The 21,147-nt window shown below is 42.8% G+C and overlaps 3 protein-coding genes across 4 annotated transcripts; 2 read left to right on the plus strand and 1 right to left on the minus strand.

Moving 5' to 3' along the window:
* Positions 1-251: 251 nt before the first annotated feature.
* LOC112460460 (DNA repair protein complementing XP-G cells homolog) lies at positions 252-5,754 on the plus strand. The gene is made up of 9 exons (XM_025025131.1): positions 252-813; positions 1,029-1,204; positions 1,443-1,880; positions 1,974-2,190; positions 2,280-3,679; positions 3,770-3,868; positions 3,957-4,170; positions 4,315-4,551; positions 4,645-5,754. Exons 1-9 carry the CDS (start codon positions 726-728, stop codon positions 5,454-5,456), a joined length of 3,681 nt encoding a protein of 1,226 aa, XP_024880899.1. The 5' UTR covers positions 252-725; the 3' UTR covers positions 5,457-5,754.
* Positions 5,755-6,669: 915 nt separating this feature from the next.
* LOC112460462 (spastin) lies at positions 6,670-15,036 on the plus strand. Of its 2 annotated transcripts, XM_025025133.1 has the most exons (7): positions 6,670-7,233; positions 7,382-7,552; positions 8,208-8,480; positions 9,583-9,938; positions 10,059-10,390; positions 10,500-10,810; positions 11,166-15,036. In XM_025025133.1, exons 1-7 carry the CDS (start codon positions 6,690-6,692, stop codon positions 11,327-11,329), a joined length of 2,151 nt encoding a protein of 716 aa, XP_024880901.1. In that variant the 5' UTR covers positions 6,670-6,689; the 3' UTR covers positions 11,330-15,036. The 2 variants fall into 2 exon arrangements, with proteins under 2 accessions (XP_024880901.1, XP_024880902.1); XM_025025134.1 differs by lacking the exon at positions 8,208-8,480.
* Positions 15,037-15,178: 142 nt separating this feature from the next.
* Positions 15,179-20,465, minus strand: LOC112460463 (nucleolysin TIAR). The gene is made up of 3 exons (XM_025025136.1): positions 19,300-20,465; positions 18,668-18,964; positions 15,179-18,496 (listed from the first exon to the last, which is right to left on the minus strand). The coding sequence occupies exons 1-3, from the start codon at positions 19,885-19,887 to the stop codon at positions 18,200-18,202; spliced, it is 1,182 nt and encodes a 393-aa protein (XP_024880904.1). The 5' UTR covers positions 19,888-20,465; the 3' UTR covers positions 15,179-18,199.
* Positions 20,466-21,147: the final 682 nt, after the last annotated feature.

Raw genomic sequence — 21,147 nt, forward strand, 5'->3', positions numbered from 1 at the left:
AATTAGAAAAAGAGTTAGAAATCTAAGAGTTGGAATAAGAGGAATTAGAATTCTAAGAATTAGAAGATTTAGAATTCTAAGAATTAGAAGAAAATAAAAAATAAATTTTAGATTAAAGTTAATTATCTAAATTAACTTACTTTTTAATTATCTTCGTCTACTTCTTAGAATTTTTTAAACAAAATTTCTTCTTTTTAGAATTCTTAGAATTAGAAGAAGATAAAAAGAAAAAATTAAACCGAGCTCAAAGTTAATCTAAATCGGTAAAAATAGACAAAGCGACTCGTCGAGTTTGGAGTCGACTACTCGTATGCTGGCGCAGGTGCAGGCGCAGATACTGGCGGATGAGGTGTAGCCGACCGCGTGCGTCGTGCGAGTATGACGTGACGTTTGCTACCAATGCTACCTTCGTCAGCTGACCGCGAACAACCGTTTTGTAACCGGCGTAATCGCCGGCCGAAGTCGACCGAGGTCGACGCTAAAATATTAAAACACGTGCTTTCACGAATCTCCGTACTCTCACTACTCTCGCACTGTCGTGACAGTCCGTGATATGCACGAGTCCGACTTGTTAATCGCTTACTTTTAGGTTAATAATCGTATGTCGCGCGGTAGATAAAATCAAAAGATAATGGAACGCTTGGGAAAGAAATGTCACGTCGCGTTTGCGTTGCGTGCCTTTTAGTGACACGTTTGTGCGCGTTTCTCTGTCAATCTCTTGAATAATGGGAGTTTACGGCTTGTGGAAGTTGCTCGACGCATCCGGAAAGCCGGTACCCTTGGAGAGCCTCGAGGGCAAGGTCTTGGCGATCGGCAAGTATCGATATCTATGATATACAAGTCTTGTCGCAAAAGATCGAATATAATTTTGAACCCTATTTAATTCCAAAGTTAAAAGATCTTGATAAGTTCTGGAAACGCGAGACAAGATTGTCCGTTACTCGTTCGGCTTTAATGTCACTCTGAAGTACAATTATAGAACAGCAAACTTTTACATAACTTTTATATTATATGTTTTTTACATACAGATATATCGATATGGATGTACCAAGTGTTGCAAGGATACCAGGATCGTCATGGCGCTCCCAGACCTAACGCCCATCTGCTTGGATTATTTAGCAGGATATGCAAACTTCTGTATTTTAAGATCAAGCCCGTCTTCGTCTTCGACGGAGGCGTACCCATGCTCAAGAAAAACACAATTGTAAATACGCAACGGATTACATTTTCTTTAACCGGCGAATAATTAACGATCCCTAACTCGTGCGTTTAACGCAAAGGAGATGCGTTATATATTGTATGAATCTTGTGCGCTATGCATTTACGTGCGCAAGCTAAACTGTTCCTTCTATCTTGATTATAATATTGTTCGTACTTAATTAGCTCACCGTGGGAACCAGGTAGTGAGAAAAGAGCCTCCACCAATTCTTTTGTGTTCGCAGGCCTCGCGCAGGAAGCAGAAATCTATTGCCACGAGTAAGGCGCAGAAGATGAAGACGGATTTGATACACAACTTGATAAGGCACAGCGTTGTAAAAACCGCTCTCAACAAGGATTCCAAGGATCGGAATGGCGAGGCGATGCAAATATCGATAAATATGCAAACCAAACGTTCCGACGAGGATATGTTCGCTCTGCCCGACATGCCGGGCGTCAGCAACGCGCAGAGTTATGTCGATGACGATGAATACGATTCCGACGATTCCTTTGCCGAACTGAGTCCGCGGAAGCAATCTAAATGGATGGGAAACATACATAGCGTTGATGTAACCAGCAACGAATTTAAAGCGTTACCCGCGGATGTTCGTTACGATATACTCACTGACCTCAAAGAAACGAGGAAACAAAATTCTTGGGGTCGTTTGCACGAGATGCCTCAAGTATGTACAAATATGATAGATTATGAATCATGCATATCATGTGTTCCAAGTAAATTTTGTATTATGTATGTTTTAAATATATTGTATTTATAGGAATCGCAAGAGTTCTCAGGCTTCCAGTTGAAACGGTTGCTCAAACGTAGACACGTGCAGGAGTCTTTAGAATCCGCCGAGAAGGAAATGGGTGGAAAGACACTGACGTTGGAGGAGCTGGACAAACTACTGACTGAACAAGGCGTCGATACAAAGGGCAGAGACGCGGCTTTTCGAATAGCCGCGGATAATACAACTAGATTGATTTATATCAGTGGTATGCGCACCAAACGTTGAAACGTTTTGAAGTTTTATTTCGCTCTTCTGATATATTTAATAATGAATTGTATATATTGTTTCACGCAGACAAGAACGCGTTAGCAATGAAATCTCCGAGCGAATCAGAGGTGGATAGAAGTGAGTTGCAGGATGCGAATGAAGAAGTTGAACCTGTTGCTGGCCCAAGTAATACCACGTCAATTGCAGAAAACATTAACGAGTATGAATTAAATGATTCCGATAGTGAGGCCGATTTTACAATCTATGACGATTCTCTACCTATCGTCGAAAATATAAATGAATACACGTTTGACAGCGATTGGGAATCCGAAGAGGAAATAAACGAAGATGATATAAATGATACAAACAAATCATTGGCATTATCGGGGAAAAATAAGACAAATCCTGCATTAGCATACATGTTGGAGTACAGCGGCTTGTCGCAGAATCAAATTATGCATCTTATTAAACGTAATAAAGATAAAAATCACAAAACTGCAAATAAAAGCGTAAAAGCACTCGCGAAAGATAATTGTATAGAGCTGGCAGAAACCACAAAGCCAATGGATGATAAATCGATGTCAACACTTTCTGAAAATTGCGAGGAAATTTTAGAATTACAGAGCACGAGAGATGCATGTACGACTAAAGAGAATGTGACCATTGAATCGATTCCGTCTAGTCCAATGGATGATAAATCGATGTCAACACTTCTTGAAAATCGTGAGAAAGTTTTGGAATCACAGAGCATGAAAGATGCACATAAGGCTGAAGAGAATACGGCCATTGAATCGATTCCGTCTAGTCCAGAATCGGATAATCTTGCTGAAATTGTACCATTAAGAGATAATGCCGAGGCTTTAAATATTATAACGTCCGACAGCTCAAATTTGGACAAAGAAATAATACCTGAGGAACGTTCTCCTGCCGCGAAGTCTAACGATGTAACACAGATAGATACGTCGGATTCCGATTCTGACGATTTCATCGAAATACAAGATGTCCCGATACCCGATATGAACATTTCAAGGAACATCACGAAAAGAAAGGATATTGAGATAACTTTCAAGTCCAATAAAAAACCAGAGGACGATATGTTTGCCGATATATTTGAGAATGTATATGAAGAGAGAGTTGCGCCAGTTCGGAGTCCGGAGCAAGTACAGCTTGTCGATACGGTGAACGGGGAACACCGAACACAATTAATTTCGAAAGACAGTAATAATTTCAAAAATAATTTCTTGGATACCATACCTGAGGAATCGATCGAGGAAGAAACAAAAACCGAATTGCCAGAAAATGTTCAGTTGAGCGAGAATATGTCGAATGGTGAAGACAAAATACGCGACACCCAGAACTCTGATAAATCAATAGAGCGAGATAATACAGATACGCCTACGCCTACGCCTAATCCTCTTCACGAATGTACGCAGGAGAAGCCAGCAGTAGTATTACCCACTAATGAAAAAGATTTGACAGAATTGAAGGTAAACTCAACATTATTCCTGTAAACAGGTAAACGATTGTTTCATTGTATTTTTATTCATTTATCTGATACGAGTATTTTTTAATTACAGGGACAATTAGAGGATGAGCAAGAAGAACTCGCAAGAAGCATTGGTAAGCTCGAGAGGCAAGCTACCAACATTTCTGACCAAATTAAAATCGATGCACAGGTATGAAACTTGAAAACATATAGAGAGCGATGTACGTCGTACCTTTTTGAATTGTTGTTTGCACGCGTCATATTATATTTGTTTATAGGAACTGCTACGTTTGTTCGGCATACCGTACATAGTAGCTCCCATGGAAGCGGAAGCACAGTGCGCGTATTTGGAACAAATCAAACTAACCGACGGCACAATTACAGACGATTCTGATATCTGGCTGTTTGGAGGCCAATGCGTATATAAGAATTTTTTCAACCATAACAAAAAAGTATTACAATTTCGTGCCTGTGATATTCAACATCATTTTAGTAAGCATCGTTACATTTATTGTTATCTTAAGATCTAGAGTAGCATTAACATGATATATTTATTTGTATATATATTAATTTTATAAGAAATTATATGTAAATCAAGTGTCATAGGTTTAATAACAAAACAATTACATATTGCAGAACTCAGCCGCAATCAATTGATACAATTGGCCCTTTTGGTTGGCAGTGATTATACCGCAGGGGTGACTGGCGTTGGACCAGTTACCGCGCTAGAAATATTAGCCGCGTTTCCGGCCGATGGAGATAACGTATTACACGGGTTGCATAATTTTTGCTCGTGGATAAAGAAAGGAATGGTTTTCGCTCCTGGGAAAACTGGTTTACGCAATAAATTGCGAAACGCGAAATTGGACAGAGGTAAGCGATAGTCTCACCCAGAAACGACCGATAAAGAATGAAGTAAGTGAAATATGTGATCGTCAGTAGCATGACCGACTACTTACTTTACAGATTTCCCAAATCAAGCGGTTGTCCAAGCGTATCTCTTTCCCACGGTCGACGAATCTAAGGAAACTTTTACCTGGGGTAAGCCGAACGTCGTGCTTCTTTGCGACTATACCAGGCGGAAGTTTGGATGGACGAAAGGCAAGTTCGACGACACGATGATACCGGTATTGAGGAGAATGGAAGAAAACAAGAATCAAAAATTATTGGACATGTACTTTAAAGCGAAAGCGTCTCCGCGCTCGATCGAACCGAACTTAAGTAAGAGAGTGCAGAAGGCCCTGCGCAGATTGAATAACGATAACGTGGATGCGGATGGCGACGTGGACGACAACGTAGACGGAAAACCTCGACCTAAGAAAATTAAAAGGAGCGGTGCTGCCCGAAAGTCAACCGAAAATCAGGCCTTGCGTAGATTAAATAGCGATAATGTGGATGGCGACATAGACGACAACGTTAATGGAAAACCTCTCCCTAAGAAAATTAAAAAGAGCAATGCTGCCCGAAAGTCAAGCGAGGAAAAGAATTCAGTTACTGATTCAGTTACCGAACTCGAAATATCGACCTGTGAAGGAACACCGCCTGTTAAAACGAGCACCATCCCCGAGAAACTTGTTAAAGCCGTTGCTGAGAAGAAACCTACCAGGGAATACATACCGCAACGAGAGAAAGATAGGGAATGTGCGTTAGAAAGGAAATTGCACGCTATAGAAATATTTAGAAAATCGAAACAGGGCTTAGGCAAAACGAGAAAGATGAAAAGTAAGGTACGAAAAGTCACAGAACAGGCAGAACTATCGGAGAGCGATAGTAATTAGACCTGTTTGATAAAAGAAGGAAAATTGCACGTTTTTTTTAATACTCTTTTGAAATGTATTGTTACGTCGTGTATATATATATCCCATTATTATAATGTAAATGTAAAGTATTAGTTATAAGTTATAGCGGGGTAGCTAGCCGAAGACCCTTTTGTACATTTTTTTTTCTATTACAAGGGTGTAAATTATTTTTTATTGATATAATGCGCGATAATACACTTACTTTGCCGACAACATATTTTTTTAGGTTTCTATGTCATCGATATAATGCAATAAATAAATTAATTATTAATTTTGTGCAACAACATAACATATAATTTATTTATTCATTTATTATTATTATTATTTTAGAAGATTGTAAACTTGTTGCTCATTAAAATTTTTCTTTACGCATTCTATGTATATGTATATGAATATTACACGAAATATTATTTTCTGCATAAAAGTTGATTATTTATTGATCTCATTTATTGATTACGCAGCGCAATTAACTATATAAAAAGAAAATATAAATATATGTTGTATAATATATCATGATAGTTTGAGGAGGGTTTGATTCTCTGCTAATGGTATCGATCGTACATAACGACGTCGACGTCTTATCTCGGCGTCTCGACGCCGAGCGTCGCTACGGTATAAATAGTATACCGGCGGGGGCGGCGGGACCGGCGGTACCGATCGCTCCGTTCCTTTGGGAGAAGTTGGGTGGTTGGGAGAAGTAAACCGAACCGCGGGAGAAGCGAGGAGCAGGAGCGGAGCGCGCGCGTTCAAGGCAGTGGGCAGTGGGATCCAAAACAAGCGATGCTCAAGCTGAACGGACGCTCGCGTCCCTTGGCCGGTTGTCGCATCGCGGGTGAGGAACGACGCGAGGGAGAGGCGCGGCGCGAGATCGATTCGTCCCAGTTCCCGTCGTCTCGTCGTCTCGTCTACCAGGAGGTATCCCGTGAGTCTCGTAAGTCTCGCAGCAACGCGACTCTCCGCGGCGTCTTTCCCTCCTCCCCCTCCAGTGCCTCCAGCGGTCGCGGACGCGGCGCCGGCAGCCCCCGTGCCACGGGAACGTGGACGATGTAGAAGTCGTCCCACCGGCCCGACCTCGTCCCTGCCGTTCTCTCTCACGACCGCCGCGTCGGGGATGTCGGCACGGCCACCAGTCGCGAGCACCATCATCACCGTCGACGGCCGCTCGCAGCAGCGCAGTACCGAGGCGAACGTAGCGAAACCCATCCCTGGGAGATGTCTTGCAGCGATGGCGCGCGCCCGACACGTAAATTCGGCACCAAGTCGCCGAAGAAGCTGTGCGTGACCAAGAGCGAGAACGGCGACAAGACGACGACGACGATCAGCCACTGCGCCGGCCACCGTCACAATCACTATCATCACACCCACCACCGCTTCCTGGACGGCGCCCAGCCGTCGGTGCACAAGCGCAATCTCTACATCGTCTCCTTCCCGCTGATCCTGCTGTTCAACGTGCTGCGCACCCTGCTGTATCAGCTGTTCGTGGTGTTCAAGTACCTGTACACCTCCACGTCCCAGCTGATCCAGCGCAGGCAGGCGTCCAAGCAGACCTGTCAATTGGAGATTGTTGTAGGGCAGAACCCGGCGGATGGTCGTTTGATCAATGGTAATCGGATAGAGAACGAGGTCATGTCGCAAGTGCCTAGACGTCCCATGGGGCCTGGTCCCGGGGATCCTTTGCTGGCCAAGCAAAAGCACCATCATCGCCGAGCGTTCGAGTTTATTAGCAAAGCGCTCAAGATCGACGAGGACAATGAAGGTAAGTTGTTTCACTCGGGGCACACAATTTGATTGAAGAAAGTGAAGAACAAGTTGCTTTGTACAATTACAGTCTAAACTTTGCACTTAAATTTTTATGCAGTTTAACCAACTGCTCTCTAATTGATCTTGTTACTGGTTTCAAACAGGACAAAAGGAGATGGCGATAGAACTGTACAAAAAGGGAATCGGAGAATTGGAGAAGGGAATAGCTGTGGAGTGCAACGGCGGACACGGCGAGGTGTGGGAGCACGCGCAGAGACTCCACGACAAGATGTGTACGAATCTGGCGATGGCGAAGGACAGGCTCGACTTCCTCGGTTAGTACATCTCGCTGCTACGCATCCTGCTCCGCACATTGGCGTTTCTCAAGCTACTTCAAGCTTTACTTTACTTACTGGTACAGACAGTTCCGTTTCATGCGAATATCAATTAATCGGTATCTATGCAGCATACTTTATCTCGGCAACGGTGTCCACAGGTAAACCTTTGGCAATGGCAAGCGAAAGATTATGTATCTAGCATGCTCGTGTGTGCAAATTTATTTTTACTTTTTTACGAGACATACATGCGCGCGAGCGTGTGTGCGCGTGTACGTATGTGTGTGTGTGTACGCATGCTCGCGTGTAATTGTAAAATTTCCTAGATGGTTTACCTTGAGCACAGATCAGTTTTTATTTTGCATTTTCTCACGGGTATTCGAAGAAAGGGTAAATGAGGGTTCGCGCTATTGTATGTCGGTCTGCATCGGCAAGATGCAGATTGAGGGCCCAATCTCACGCGACAGCACTATGACGGCGATCGCACGAAACGCGCGCGCGCGCTCTTTGCTTCGAGACAACTCGGCGATATCGGTATATTTTGTTACTCGCGGTACGACCGAAAGATCTTTCTTAAAACCTGATTTCTCTCTTTTTTAGCTGTCTATAGCCTTACTGCAGCATGGCAGAGAATGTTTTCTTTTCCTTTTTGTAGTGAGTGTGCGTGAGCTGAGAAAGCTGGGTATCAACAATAGTATCAACAATCGCGCACCTGGAAATAAAACGGACGGCGAACATCCGGGAAAGCATCTGAGGGCTCGCCGCAACGCGCACACTTTTCAAACCGCTCGAACTTCATCCAACATTAATCACAATAAGAACACAAACAATATACACACGACAGTTAACGCCGGACAGACTATGTGTACCCAGATTCCCAAGTTAAGGCCACGTTCACCAAAAAACTGTTTCGCTCATACTACTGAAGGTATTGTTTCGTCTGAGATTCTGGGCTTAAGTGCGAAAGAGAGTCGAATGCAAGTAAATAACACGGTAATGCTACCTAGTCGTTGTTCATTTGAAAAAGATACTTGTACCATCTTAGCCCCGTGCACATCACTCGTATGACGTAGAAAGGATGAGATAGAAGAATGTAAGGCTTGCATTTATCGTAGTTGCCTCTTCGTGTTGCCGTAGATTTTTAGAAACTGCTGCATTCCGCTTACTAAACGCGATGAAATTTTTTCATCAAAACGCCTTTACAAGTAGATTAAAAGATCTAAATTTATATTTATTAAGTACACACGAAGACAGATCAGACGTATGATTAAAACGTACATATACACGTCACACCATCGCAGTCACACATTTGAAAATTTTTTATAATTTTTTGGTAGACTTAATATTTATGCGATTTAGTAATAAGGTAATGTGATGAGACGACGTATCTTTTTCTTTCCCCCCCAATCTTTTAAATCGAGACAAAAGTTCGAAAAATCTATATTTTTATAAGTAATTTGATCTTTAATACATAAACGTAAATTAAAACTTACGCGTATTCTTCCTTGCTAATTAATTTTAATTACACCTGTCGCATAAATATTGTAAACGTGTTTTATAGTATTGAATTTTATATTGCAATTTATTAGATATATATTAATTCTGCTTTTGACCGAAGCAACACAATACAACACACGTAATTGCAATTTTAGTAAAGTACAAATAGTAGGAAGTATTTTATCTCAACATAAATTCCAACATTTAAAAAATGGTTTTTAACGCTTTAACTAACGAGGTATTTGCTATCGGGATAAAGTCACATTTTTAATACACTCCTACTATTTATCACTACAGGATACAAATCAAAGGATGCAAATAACAATGTTCCAAATATATCTTGGCTGTAAATATATTTTTTTTCTTACTTTTATCTTCTTTGCGATAGACCCTCTTATCCACTAGACTGATACGTGAGATCTGCATTTAATTTTCTTTTAATTAATCGACTACCAGTAGTCATTCTTTTACTGTCATCAAATTATAAATTGCCATTTGTTAAGTTTTATTGATAAGTACGGGCATTATTTCAGCATCCGGCAGGAAACTATCGGTTCCTGGCAAGCGAATGACAGGAACACCCCTAAGTAAGAGCCAGACGTTGCCTCGGAGCATGGGCAGATCGACGCCTATTCAACCTTGCCACAGAACCATGCCTATCAAACCGTCCTCCACACCACCCTCTGTGAAAAGGCAGCTGTCTGTGCCGGGCAACGGTTCGCCTATACGACGTCCAGGAACCCCCACTACCTCTAACAGTAACAGAAGCACGCCAACCAGAAAAGTACCTATTTTAAAGGGTGTGGATCCAAAACTCGCGCAAGTGATTCTCGACGAGATCTTGGAGGGAGGAGCGCCGGTGCAATGGGAAGACATCGCTGGTCAAGAGGTACGTCGTTCCGTCGCGATGTACTGTTGCGTTACTATCGTCGCTTGGTTACTGATTATAATATCGCGAGAAACGTCGCCTTCGTCCCTATTTATATTTTCTCTCAACTTCAACTTTCAGACCGCGAAGCAGGCTTTACAAGAGATGGTGATCTTACCGTCGCTGCGACCTGAGTTATTCACCGGTCTGCGAACGCCCGCGAGAGGATTGCTATTGTTCGGGCCACCAGGAAACGGAAAGACATTGCTGGCGCGTGCCGTTGCGACTCAGTGCAACGCAACATTTTTCTCAATCTCCGCCGCTAGTCTCACCTCGAAATACGTCGGAGAGGGTGAGAAATTAGTGAGGGCTCTGTTCGCTATCGCGCGGGAGTTTCAGCCCTCCGTTATTTTTATCGACGAGGTGGATTCGTTGTTGAGCGAGCGAAAGGATAATGAACACGAAGCTTCGAGGTATATACCTTTGTGTATTCTCTCTCTGTCCGTTTATACACACGGACAATATATCGATAAGAGAGCTATATCGATTTATCAAATTAATTAAATTAAACGTGTATTTTAGGAGGCTAAAAACAGAATTCTTAGTCGAGTTTGACGGTCTGCCGTGCAATCCAGAGGAGAGAGTGCTCGTTATGGCTGCTACAAATAGACCGCAGGAATTAGATGAGGCTGCACTAAGGCGATTCACGAAACGCGTGTATGTTACGTTGCCCGACGTACAGACGAGGATTGTGTTACTCCGAAGGCTCTTGGCCAAACATAATGATCCATTGACGCCGGAAGAGTTGAACGAGATGGCACTTGTGACGGAGGGATACTCGGGAAGCGATTTAACTGGATTAGCTAAAGACGCAGCGCTTGGGCCTATCAGAGGTAAATTGCTCAATTTCTCGTATTCGTTGTACGCTTTTTTTAAATTCGTTTTTAGTCTTATATTATGGGTGAAGATATGCACTTGGCCACTCATTTTATAATTCTTTACGATATTATAAATGTCTCGTCATTTTGAATACATGCACACATGCTGTTTTCCAGCGATAAAAGTTAATTTTTCTGCATGTTTACCGCGACAAACTCTTAAAAATTTTATTTAATTTACTCAAAGTCAAGTCTAATAAAAATCTGAAGAAAGTTTCATCAAATTTTTTTGTTGCGCTTTGAAAGTGTAGATCTGTTACATCTTGTCTGTATGGTTTAACTACAAGGCGTATTATCGTATCATTCTCAGAACTGAATCCAGATCAGGTGAAGGAATTGGACCTCAATTCCGTTCGTAATATCACAATGCAAGATTTCCGTGATTCCCTAAAGAGAATTCGCAGATCCGTTTCGCCGGCAAGTTTAGCTGCCTATGAGAAATGGAACTTCGAATACGGAGATGTGAGTCTTTGATTTGAGATAAGCCGCTCGAGCGAGAGGCTCCAGAAATAATCGTGCGTTTCAGTTAAATTTAATCTGCAAACTAGAACGGGACTAGAAGCGTTTCAAAGTATCGAAACCATGTGTGAAGAACCATGTAATCCCGTCAACACAATAGTACGGTTCTTATATTTTTATCCTGCCTTACAAACAATTTTGATGTTTACGAAAAAGACGGCAGTGAAAAGCTAAAGAAGATATTGTCCTTCAAATCCTTAATGGATTTTTGTCTTTTTGATGAAAAGTCGACATACTTACTCATCGTTATCGCATTTCACATTAAACTTAGCATGATTTAGTAATCGCATAACGAATCTTTTGCGACAAATGAAACTTGGGCTCAGGTTCGAATGATTTAATGTCAAATGTATCTTGAAAAATATGTTTCGCATTAATTTTATAAAATATATAATGTGCTCCATGTGTTATATCCGGCGTGAGATCGGACTTACAATTTACAGTTCAATACATAGCTTTAATGTTTACCAGTTCGATATTGAAGAAGGCGCGTCTTTATTATTTATGCTTATTTATATACTCATTATCCTTACGATTTACAGTTCCTTTGTAACGGTTGGCATTTGAAATCCGTACTAATACAGTGCTGCTTATTACGATAATTTGCATTTAATATCAGAGTGTTGGCAATTAACGCGTTAGACACTTGAAAAATAAGCATTTAAAAGAATGTGATTAAGAGCACATAGTTCTGCAGTTAGAGGGAATGTATCCTTTTAAAGTTGTAAATACTTTTAATTATTGTCGTTTATAAAATTGACACGAGCAAGTTGAATACAATACGCATGACCCGACTCGTTATTAGAGCAGCAATAGAAAGACTACATTTGCAAACGGAACGGTGCACGTCCAAAACAGATAATAAAAAATATGATCTATCAATGACACATGTAAGAAGAAGACATTATAGTTGCGTAATTACCATATTCGTATGACATAATAGAATATACAAATATGCAAACAAGTATCTCCGTAATATCCGTGAAATCGAACGGAAAATAGTAAATCTCATCTTACGCGCGTCGATTTTGTATAAATTGCACTAATAGGTGCGCCCTTCAAGTGAAGTTTCGAATGTTAATCTTGTTACGTTTGATACCATTTCGAAGATTCGTTTGATATTTATTGATATAATGCGTTAGGAGTCACGCGGCCATCACGATGTAAAGACCCACGGGCAAAGGAAAAAAAAAGCGATGATCTGAGGAAAGGGGAGAATGTGAGAGATTCTGTTTTAATACAAAATTCTATAAGACAACGAACTGAGAATCTAATCTGTGCTATATGAAATCCTAAGTATTTATCTATAAGGATTACGCGTAAGCTCGACAAACATTGTTATCGTATACACAAGAGAATGAAAGAAATCAACATATATATACATATAAATATAAAACATATACGGACACATGATTTTTATGACATTTATCTATTGCTTCCGATGCTCAAAAGTAGAATAACTATGCATGTATAATGTATTAAACAAATTAATATATTCAACACGGAACTATATTATAACACGCTGCAACTACAGTATAACACGAATTGATTAATCATCCCGGATCAATGGCGATCATCCGTGATATCGTAGTGGTAGGGTAACGTCCCTAGTAGTTTTGTAGAGTATAAGATTTACCGTAACACACTTTATTAGATAGCGAATTATTTTCCAATGAGTTTCACTGCATACAATTCTCCTCTGATACAGCGGAAGAATAGAAGATGTTATTTGCAAAGAAAATTATTAGTTATTTAACAATAGACCTCTCTGTGTATGAAATAGAACACGATGCGTTCGTTAAATAGATATATTCCATAGTAGGTAAAGCATAAGAGGTAAAATGTAACTCTTTACTTCGCGACGCGTAAATCTGACATTTCGAGATTCGCACTGTTGTAATTATAAAAAAAAATCGTGTGATGCTGAACAGCATTCAAGAGCTGTGATGTTACTGCGACGACAAACTTGATACTTTCGCGGCGCTTTAATATGTATTTAAATGCACACAAGAATGCGATATATATATACAAATATTCTCGTGAATCATAATTCTGGGTCTTTCCGGGAAATTTATTAATTTTTCTAGATGGGAGCGTACGATACCGCGATGAGGGTTCGATTTATTTGTGTTCTCTTTTTAACGCGTTAACATATGAACGGAGCTTCGGCATCGTCACGATGCTGACTCGACAGTTTTATCTCCAAATTACTTTGTGATATTAGTTTTTTATATTAATCTTTGCGCACTGCCTATGTAGATTATAATATTGTACGTTGTATTATATATGATATTGCAAAATATGAATTACGTTAGTTATATTAAGTTTGAAGTTTATGATGATTTTGCACAACAAATTGTTTCGCATATGAAGATGAATTATTCAAAGACCCTGGCCTTCTATTGTGGGACACGCTGAGCCTTGATTAAGTTATTTTGCTACTTTTATAACGTATAACGGTAAAACAAAAAATTGAGTAAGAATAATAATCGGGTATAATGTTTACGCTAAATATTATACCGTTTAATCTAATGGTAAATACATGAGCTGCAAGTTAAAAAGGAAAATGTTTGTGCATGCGAGAAACTTCTCCCTGTTAAATATTATCTTTCTGTGGTTTTGGCGTCATATTTAACTGTTTTACAAGTGATTGTATCGACAACTTGCAAGTATCCACAACCCATTAATTAATATTGGTGTATTTTCCTGTGACAAATTTATCAAATTACTCATGATTTTCATTAACTTGTAATCAATCTTTTCCAAGAGAGAGAGAAAGGTGTGACCCGTATACATCCAGCAGTATTATAGAGTACTTTCAGTAAGTTACATTGTAAATTACACGTTAGATTGCCACGTAAAATTTTTACCAAGTGTTCTTTGGTAATGTATACTATTCTAACGTTCGTAAGTTCGCGAAGGTTGATGATGGCGAAACGACTCTTGTATCGAAACATTAAAATAAAATTACACCATGGTCTTTTCTTGCATCATCAATGAGCATGAAATTCTTTCATTTTTGCCTACGTATGCGTATTTGCCTTTCAATATTCATCCACATTCGCGAACTCACGAACAGTATAAGCGTATCTTTATACCGTGGTAGTCAACGTCCAACAGAGTAATTATTACATATCTATCCAATAGATGTTCACCATAGTAACTCGATTAAATCCCTAATGTAAGATTAGTACGGCAGAATTGTACAAAACTGTAAAACGACGGTATTTCATCGGTGATTGATTCGAGGAATGCGTTTTTGAAACATGTAATAAATGTGCGTACAAATTATTTCCCCATATTCGCGCTTCTTCTCACAAGCGAAGCTTTAAAAATAATCGACTCGCAATTTCTTTTCTTTTTTTCTTCCCTCATTTCGTTAGTCCGACATTTAAGAGGCATGATTCTCGTAGGAACATCATGTATAGGAAATAATTATTTACAATGTTCCAAGCTTTTTCCTTTATCAATAGATGGTACTATTATGCGAATACCGGAAAAGGTCGTAAACCTTGGCGTAATAAAGCGATATGAATGTTATTTTTCGCATGAATCGTCGTGTTGAAACGTCCGCAAGTGATTCCTCGAGAATATCTTTCCAATTATTGCGGATGGTCGTTGTAAGAGTGTATTGATTGCAAAATAAAACCGTATTACATGTATTTGGATATTGTTAATTTTGCGCCAAGTATCATAGCGATTAACGTAAGCCTTACCTTATTCGATAATTATGAAGAAAGGTAGATAGATCAGCGCAAGTGGAAGAAACGTCTTAGCTGGAGATCAACGAAATAACGCACGACATTATGTATTTTAAATATTTATTCCTTTTTTTTCATTCAAAAGGACAATTTGTTTTTATTATAAGATAACATTATCCTAAGCATCTTCGTGGGTTCAAAACCCCGCCGTACCTAAATTACTCTTTATATAACATTTTTTGTTTTCCTCTCTTATCGATTTTTTTTCTACCGATTACATCGCAGGCAACTCCGTTCTCCCTTTAAACTGGCTCTCCGGTTCGATATCGTTTTATTCGCAACCAAAATCGAATCGTTACCACGCCCGGCTCCACTCATTTTGTTTTTTTTTTTTTTTCCCTCGTTTACCTCTCGCATCTCGTTTATATACTGACTTTATACAAATTGGTTTTGAAATTTTTTTTTATGGCATTTTACCGTCGGTGGTGAACTGAGGCGGCGACAAGCATTCTCACATGTCAAACATCATTGGAAATAATCCATCTCGATCCTTCTCCTTTTTATGAATCTCTGCGAAAAAATGAAAATGAAACAGTGTTCCGTCGTTCTGCAAACGGAGGACATATTATCATTCCGTCGGAACGGTATAATCGGAACCTGAACTCCATTCAGAAGAATGCAACGGACGCGACGCAATCACGCAAAAAATCACGCGCGAATCTAATAAAAGAAGTTGTTTTTCGTAGAAAACAACCGCGTGTAATTGGTAGGGCTCGTGTGTCCAGGTACTAAGGCACCGAGATAACCAATTAATTAATTATATAATTTCGCAGTCATATGCCGGTAAAATTCCAAATTTTCGCGCATTTTGAGTCTCGTACTCCGAGACCGATTCCAATCATCGATTCTTTTTTTGTTAAAAAATTGAAAAAGGGAGCAGTAAACGATGAACGATGTCGCATCTACGAGATGTATTCGTTAATTGATACCTTGGCAATTAGCGTCGACACCTTCATGGTTTAATTCCCGATTCGGGATGTTGCGTATCCCCGAATTATGTAACGTACGCTAAATCTCTTCCGATCGGTAGCCTTAGAGGGCCGAATCACCCCGAGCCCTACAAAAGCGATCAGCGCGGGATACCGCGAAGAGAAACGAAAGCAAACTATCGTTAATTGTGCCACGCGAACTTCCGTTACACGTTGACTTGGAAGACACGAGGGAATCGAATCGTGTCACGTTATTATCATTATCGTGTCACGTTGTCATTTTTAATCGCGTCCACGACCTGCACGACAATAATAATTCGCAAAAACCGTACGTAATGTTATATCCACGATTGTCAATCGGATCGTTCCCCGATCGTTCCGTCGCAAAGAGCAAAGATTACCGTTTACCGACGTCCGCGTAACAAGTAACCAAACACGCGTATATACGCTTTCAATTTTCATACACGCGTCTTAGGTCCCGAGATCCACCCAGGCTCATCAATGACTCGTCCCCTCGCTCGAGAAAAAATATCCCCGATGGAAGTACGCGCGCGTTTATTCGTTTATTATTATCGTTAGACTTAAGTTACATTTATTTATTATTCTTCGATTAGCTAGGTCGTCTATACAAACGGCGAGGAGTCATTGACGTTACGGTATGACGATGGAGTACGTTAACGTCCGATATCTCTTCGGACCTCTCCAGCTATGTACCCTCGTCGCACCAGCGGCGATCGATCCTTACATTTATTCCTTTTCTCAAAACCACGAGCATTCTCGTAAGAGAAAAAAAAAAGAAGAAAAGAAAAGAAAAGAAACCGGTAAGCGCAACGTGTACATCGCGACCTTGTTCATTTGCGGATGGAGCATAATGTTCGAGATACACACACCGAAAGTATAGTGACGGGTGTACGAAGAGAGTGCGAGCCGACGCGTACCATTTAACGTACAACATCGCAGCAATTAATGTATTTTGAGCTTGCACTCGTGTACGAGGGAATCTCGATTCGTGTTATCTTGATGATGTCTTTAGCAAAAAATTCACGCACGCACATGCACGCGCACGCACGCATACGCACACATACATACTCTCTTTCTTTCATTCTTTCTCTCTCTTTTTCTCTCTCTCTCTCTCTCCCTTCTGTTACCCCTCTCTGAAGAGAATCATAGCAAAATTTTATACATTAACCACCGACGATAAATATCACACAACGAGATAAAGTTGTAACTCGTTTACTCAACTCTCGCAGAATTCATTTGTTAGGGGAGCCCCGCACACGCCTTTAGCATACACGCGTCCAAAAGTCTAGCTACATCACAGGCGCCGTGTCTAGCTAATCTCGCTTCTTTTTTCTACCTTACTAACTACGTCCGATATTAGCAGTTACTCTCCGTTTTATTTGTATATCTCAAATGAACATTCGTCGCGCGCATTGTTCATCGACGATCCGAGATTTGAAAGGAAGTGGGGGGGTAGGAGTTGAGAGTCGAGGTGTCAGTGGCAAAAATATTAAAAAGGTATCAACAACGCAAAGATTTGCCGCATACATACGTCACTTGCGCAGCACAACGGGTGCGGGGCTCGGTTTTGAGTTTCGGGGGGGGGGGGGCAAGGGGGGAGGGGAAGGCCGCGAGGAAAAGTTTGGAGATATACCTGGTTCAACGTTATATATATGTATATCCAGAATGCGGAAATCGCGAAATCCCGATCGGAGTTTTAGCGCTGAACCGAGACGTGTGCAGCGACGATACTCGTCGTACGAGCGCCGCATTGTCGAAGCATCGTCACTACGTGAGATTTTACGTCTCGATATAACGTTACGCGCCCGTCCCGTGACGGTAAACGGAGGAAAAAGAAAACAACCTTCAGCCGTTGGAACGAATCGATCGTGCGCACAAACAAAGAGAGAAAGAAAGAAATAAAAACTCCGGAATACCAATCGTATTTTTTTTTCTACTATTGCAAAGCGAAGTCGCATCTCAATCGCGTTCGGAAACGATCAGCTCGCGCGTTGCGTTCACCGAAAACTCGAATGTAAAAATGTTGAAGTAGGTATATGTCGGAACGGATCTTCGCGAATAACCCCCGGGACAACTATTATCGTACGTAACAATTAGCCGGTCAACGATCAGTTTCATTGCGTGGGGTACTGATGTGGCATGGTGTATGTTACCATAGTGGGCTGCTGGCCCGGTGGCAAGGGCGCACTCGCCGTCGGCGGTGCCGCGGTGGCTTGCGTCGGTTGCCAGGCCCCCGCGCCTGGTGCGGGCATCCTCATGCTGTTCATATATTGAGCCTGTTGCCCGTAATATTGACCGTAGTATTGAGCGGGCTGCAAGAACTGTCCCTGCATTTGCGGATAGCCCTGTGGATACCAATAACCCATCTGTTGGCCGTAGCCGTACGCGTATTGTCCCGCTCCCGTTGTCACCTGTCGCAAAAAAGATTAATTCATTCATTTATATAATTCTACATAAACGTTATTAGTTTCTACATAAACAATATGACAAAGGATTAAGTGATTTGCATAGATCTAAAAGATTTGCATAGAGAGAAAGGAGAGCTTTCGATAAGAGTCTCTCAAAAGTATATAAACAGTAACCTGTTGAGCCTGGTGATTGGCATTAGGACCCACGCTATTCGGATCGCCGTTCTCTTTCCCCCAAAAACATTTAACGATGCTCCCGTTGATTTCTGTGTTATGCGTCGATTCGATGGCGTGCGTTGCGGCCTCCTTGGTCGTGAACTTAATAAAGGCGTATCCCTTGTCTTTGAACACTCTTATGTCCTGAATGGTGCCGAACGGGGAGAACGTTTTCTTTATCAGCTCGTCCGTGATACCGTTCGTAAAACCCCCGCAGTACACGGTACAGTTGGTCGGACTACTTTGGTTATAAACCTGTTGGAAAACAATGAGAAGAACAATGAGAGATCTTAGCACGTAGAGAAGACTCAGCGTCGATCAAGAGGTAACAGATAAATAAATTCTCTTGCTTTCTCATCCCGAATCGCTAGAGGCAGCCGTACGTCCCGACTCTTTTACATCGGAGTCAATTGTCAAGTCATCGTCGTAGAGTAAAATCTAACAATCGGAACGTTTGTCCGAAGCGGAGCTAACGCAAACCGGTCACGTTTCGGCGAAGTAACGGTAAAAATTGTTGGTTACGTTCGCAGACGGGAGGGTGGCGGGAGGTGGGGAAGGGAAGGAGAGGGTTAACCGGGGCGATTACGTACCTCGTCGTAGTTGGGTTTACTATTGTTGGAATGCCGCGGCCTCTCGGACCTCGGTGGCGGCGGTTTCCTAGTCGACCAGTTGGTCCGGATGCTACGCGAGCCGAGCCACTGGCCGTTCATCGCGTTGATCGCCGCCTCGGCCTCGGACTTTTTGACGAACGACACGAACGCGTAGCCCTTGCTCTTGAGCGTCTGCGGGTCGCGGACGATCCGGCAGTTGCTGATCTCGCCGAAGGGCGCGAACGCCTCCTTGAGCGTCTGCGTCTCGATCTCCGGCGACAGATCGCCGACGAATATGTGATGGTGATTGCTGGTGTCGAGCTTGGGCTGATTGCCCGGGCTGGTAGCCCAGTTAACCTTCATCTCCTTCTCGAGGAACGACCGTTTGTTCATGGCGGCCAGCGCCGTGGCCGCGCACTGGTGATTCGTGAACTCGACGAAGGCGTACGGGTCGTTGCCGGGTTCGCGTATGATCTTGCATCCCTTGACGGCGCCGATCTGCGAGAAGAGCGCGCACAGAAGGTCCTCGGACACCGAGGTGTCCAGGTTGCCCACGTAGAGCGTGCGCGGATTGCTTTCCTCGCTCATGGTTCGCGCACCCGCGCTCTATGCTACGGACGCACCGCACCACACCGCCGCGGCGAACGGCACCACTTTCACTTTTCGCTCGCCAGCAGGATCACCTCGACGAGCTCTCGCGCCTCGCGCCCGGTTTCGTTTCGATTCGTTCGTTTCGTACGTTTTTCGCTACTCGTTTCGTTCGCACGCACGGTCGCTCGGTCGCTCGCTCGCTCGACTTCCTCGCTCCCACTTTCCCCTCTAGTCCCCCTCGACCGTTCCGCGCTGTCGTCCAGCGCTCCTATAATCCTCCACGCGTCACACGCGTTTTACACCAGTTTCACACGGGTTGGTTATCCGCGGGAATCGCGCGATCGCTGCCGACGACTGCGGCGGTTCACATCACTCGCGCGGGCCCGATCGTTCGCGCGAGGGCATCGAACATCATCCGGGCGCACCGCCAGGATCTTACCGATCCGTTAGGTTTTTTTTTTGTCCTCTCCTTTGCTCGCTCGCGCGCACGGACACCGACAATAAGAACGCTAAGCTACACCCAGCCTCTACGTCATACTAACATAAAATGGCCGCCCCGCGCCGCGCCACGCCGGACGCCGCGCCGCTCCGCTCCGCGTCGCGCCGCTTCGCGCGGCCACTCGCTGCTTTCCCTTTTGGCTGGCTCTCGCGAGGCGCGCGGGCGATGGCGAACGCGTGAGAGAGAGCGCGTTTGGACGCGTCCCGCAAAACGTCCCGGACGCGCCCGCTTTTCCGCGAAATCGCGAATCCCCCCGCGGTATGTATGTAGGCTGAAGACGCGCGCGCGCGCGCGCCCGGCACCTGGCCGCCGATCAACCTGGGGAAACCGGGTGGAGATTAATTCGGGACTACCGACGCTCGAAATTCGCCGATGGGACACGTGTCCTCGTACCGCCCGTCGTCGTCGAGCTCTCGTAACAGGTAGCGCGAAAACTCGCGCGAACCATCGGCCTCGCGAAAATTCACTAGGCGTTTCGAGGTTCCGTCCCTCGTCCCTCTCGACGGTTCGTCACAACGGAAATTGGCCTCCGGCTGTGAAAATGATGCCTTACGAGGGCGCTGCCGCGCGCGTGATCCGCGGGTCTGTTCTTTTTTCTAAGAACTTCCTGAACTGGGATCGACGCGGTGTAGCACGAGATTTGTTCGTACGTTGCTTGAAACTTTTGAAATTCCTCCAAAAAATGCTAAACTGAAAAACGAAATAAATATATGTACATTGGGCGTTGGAGAAAGAAAAAGAGAAGATGTAGGTGCAAA

This window comes from Temnothorax curvispinosus, unplaced genomic scaffold (assembly GCF_003070985.1).
Source record: "Temnothorax curvispinosus isolate PA1 unplaced genomic scaffold, ASM307098v1 QBEX01010576.1, whole genome shotgun sequence".
Taxonomy (NCBI): Eukaryota; Metazoa; Arthropoda; class Insecta; order Hymenoptera; family Formicidae; genus Temnothorax; species Temnothorax curvispinosus.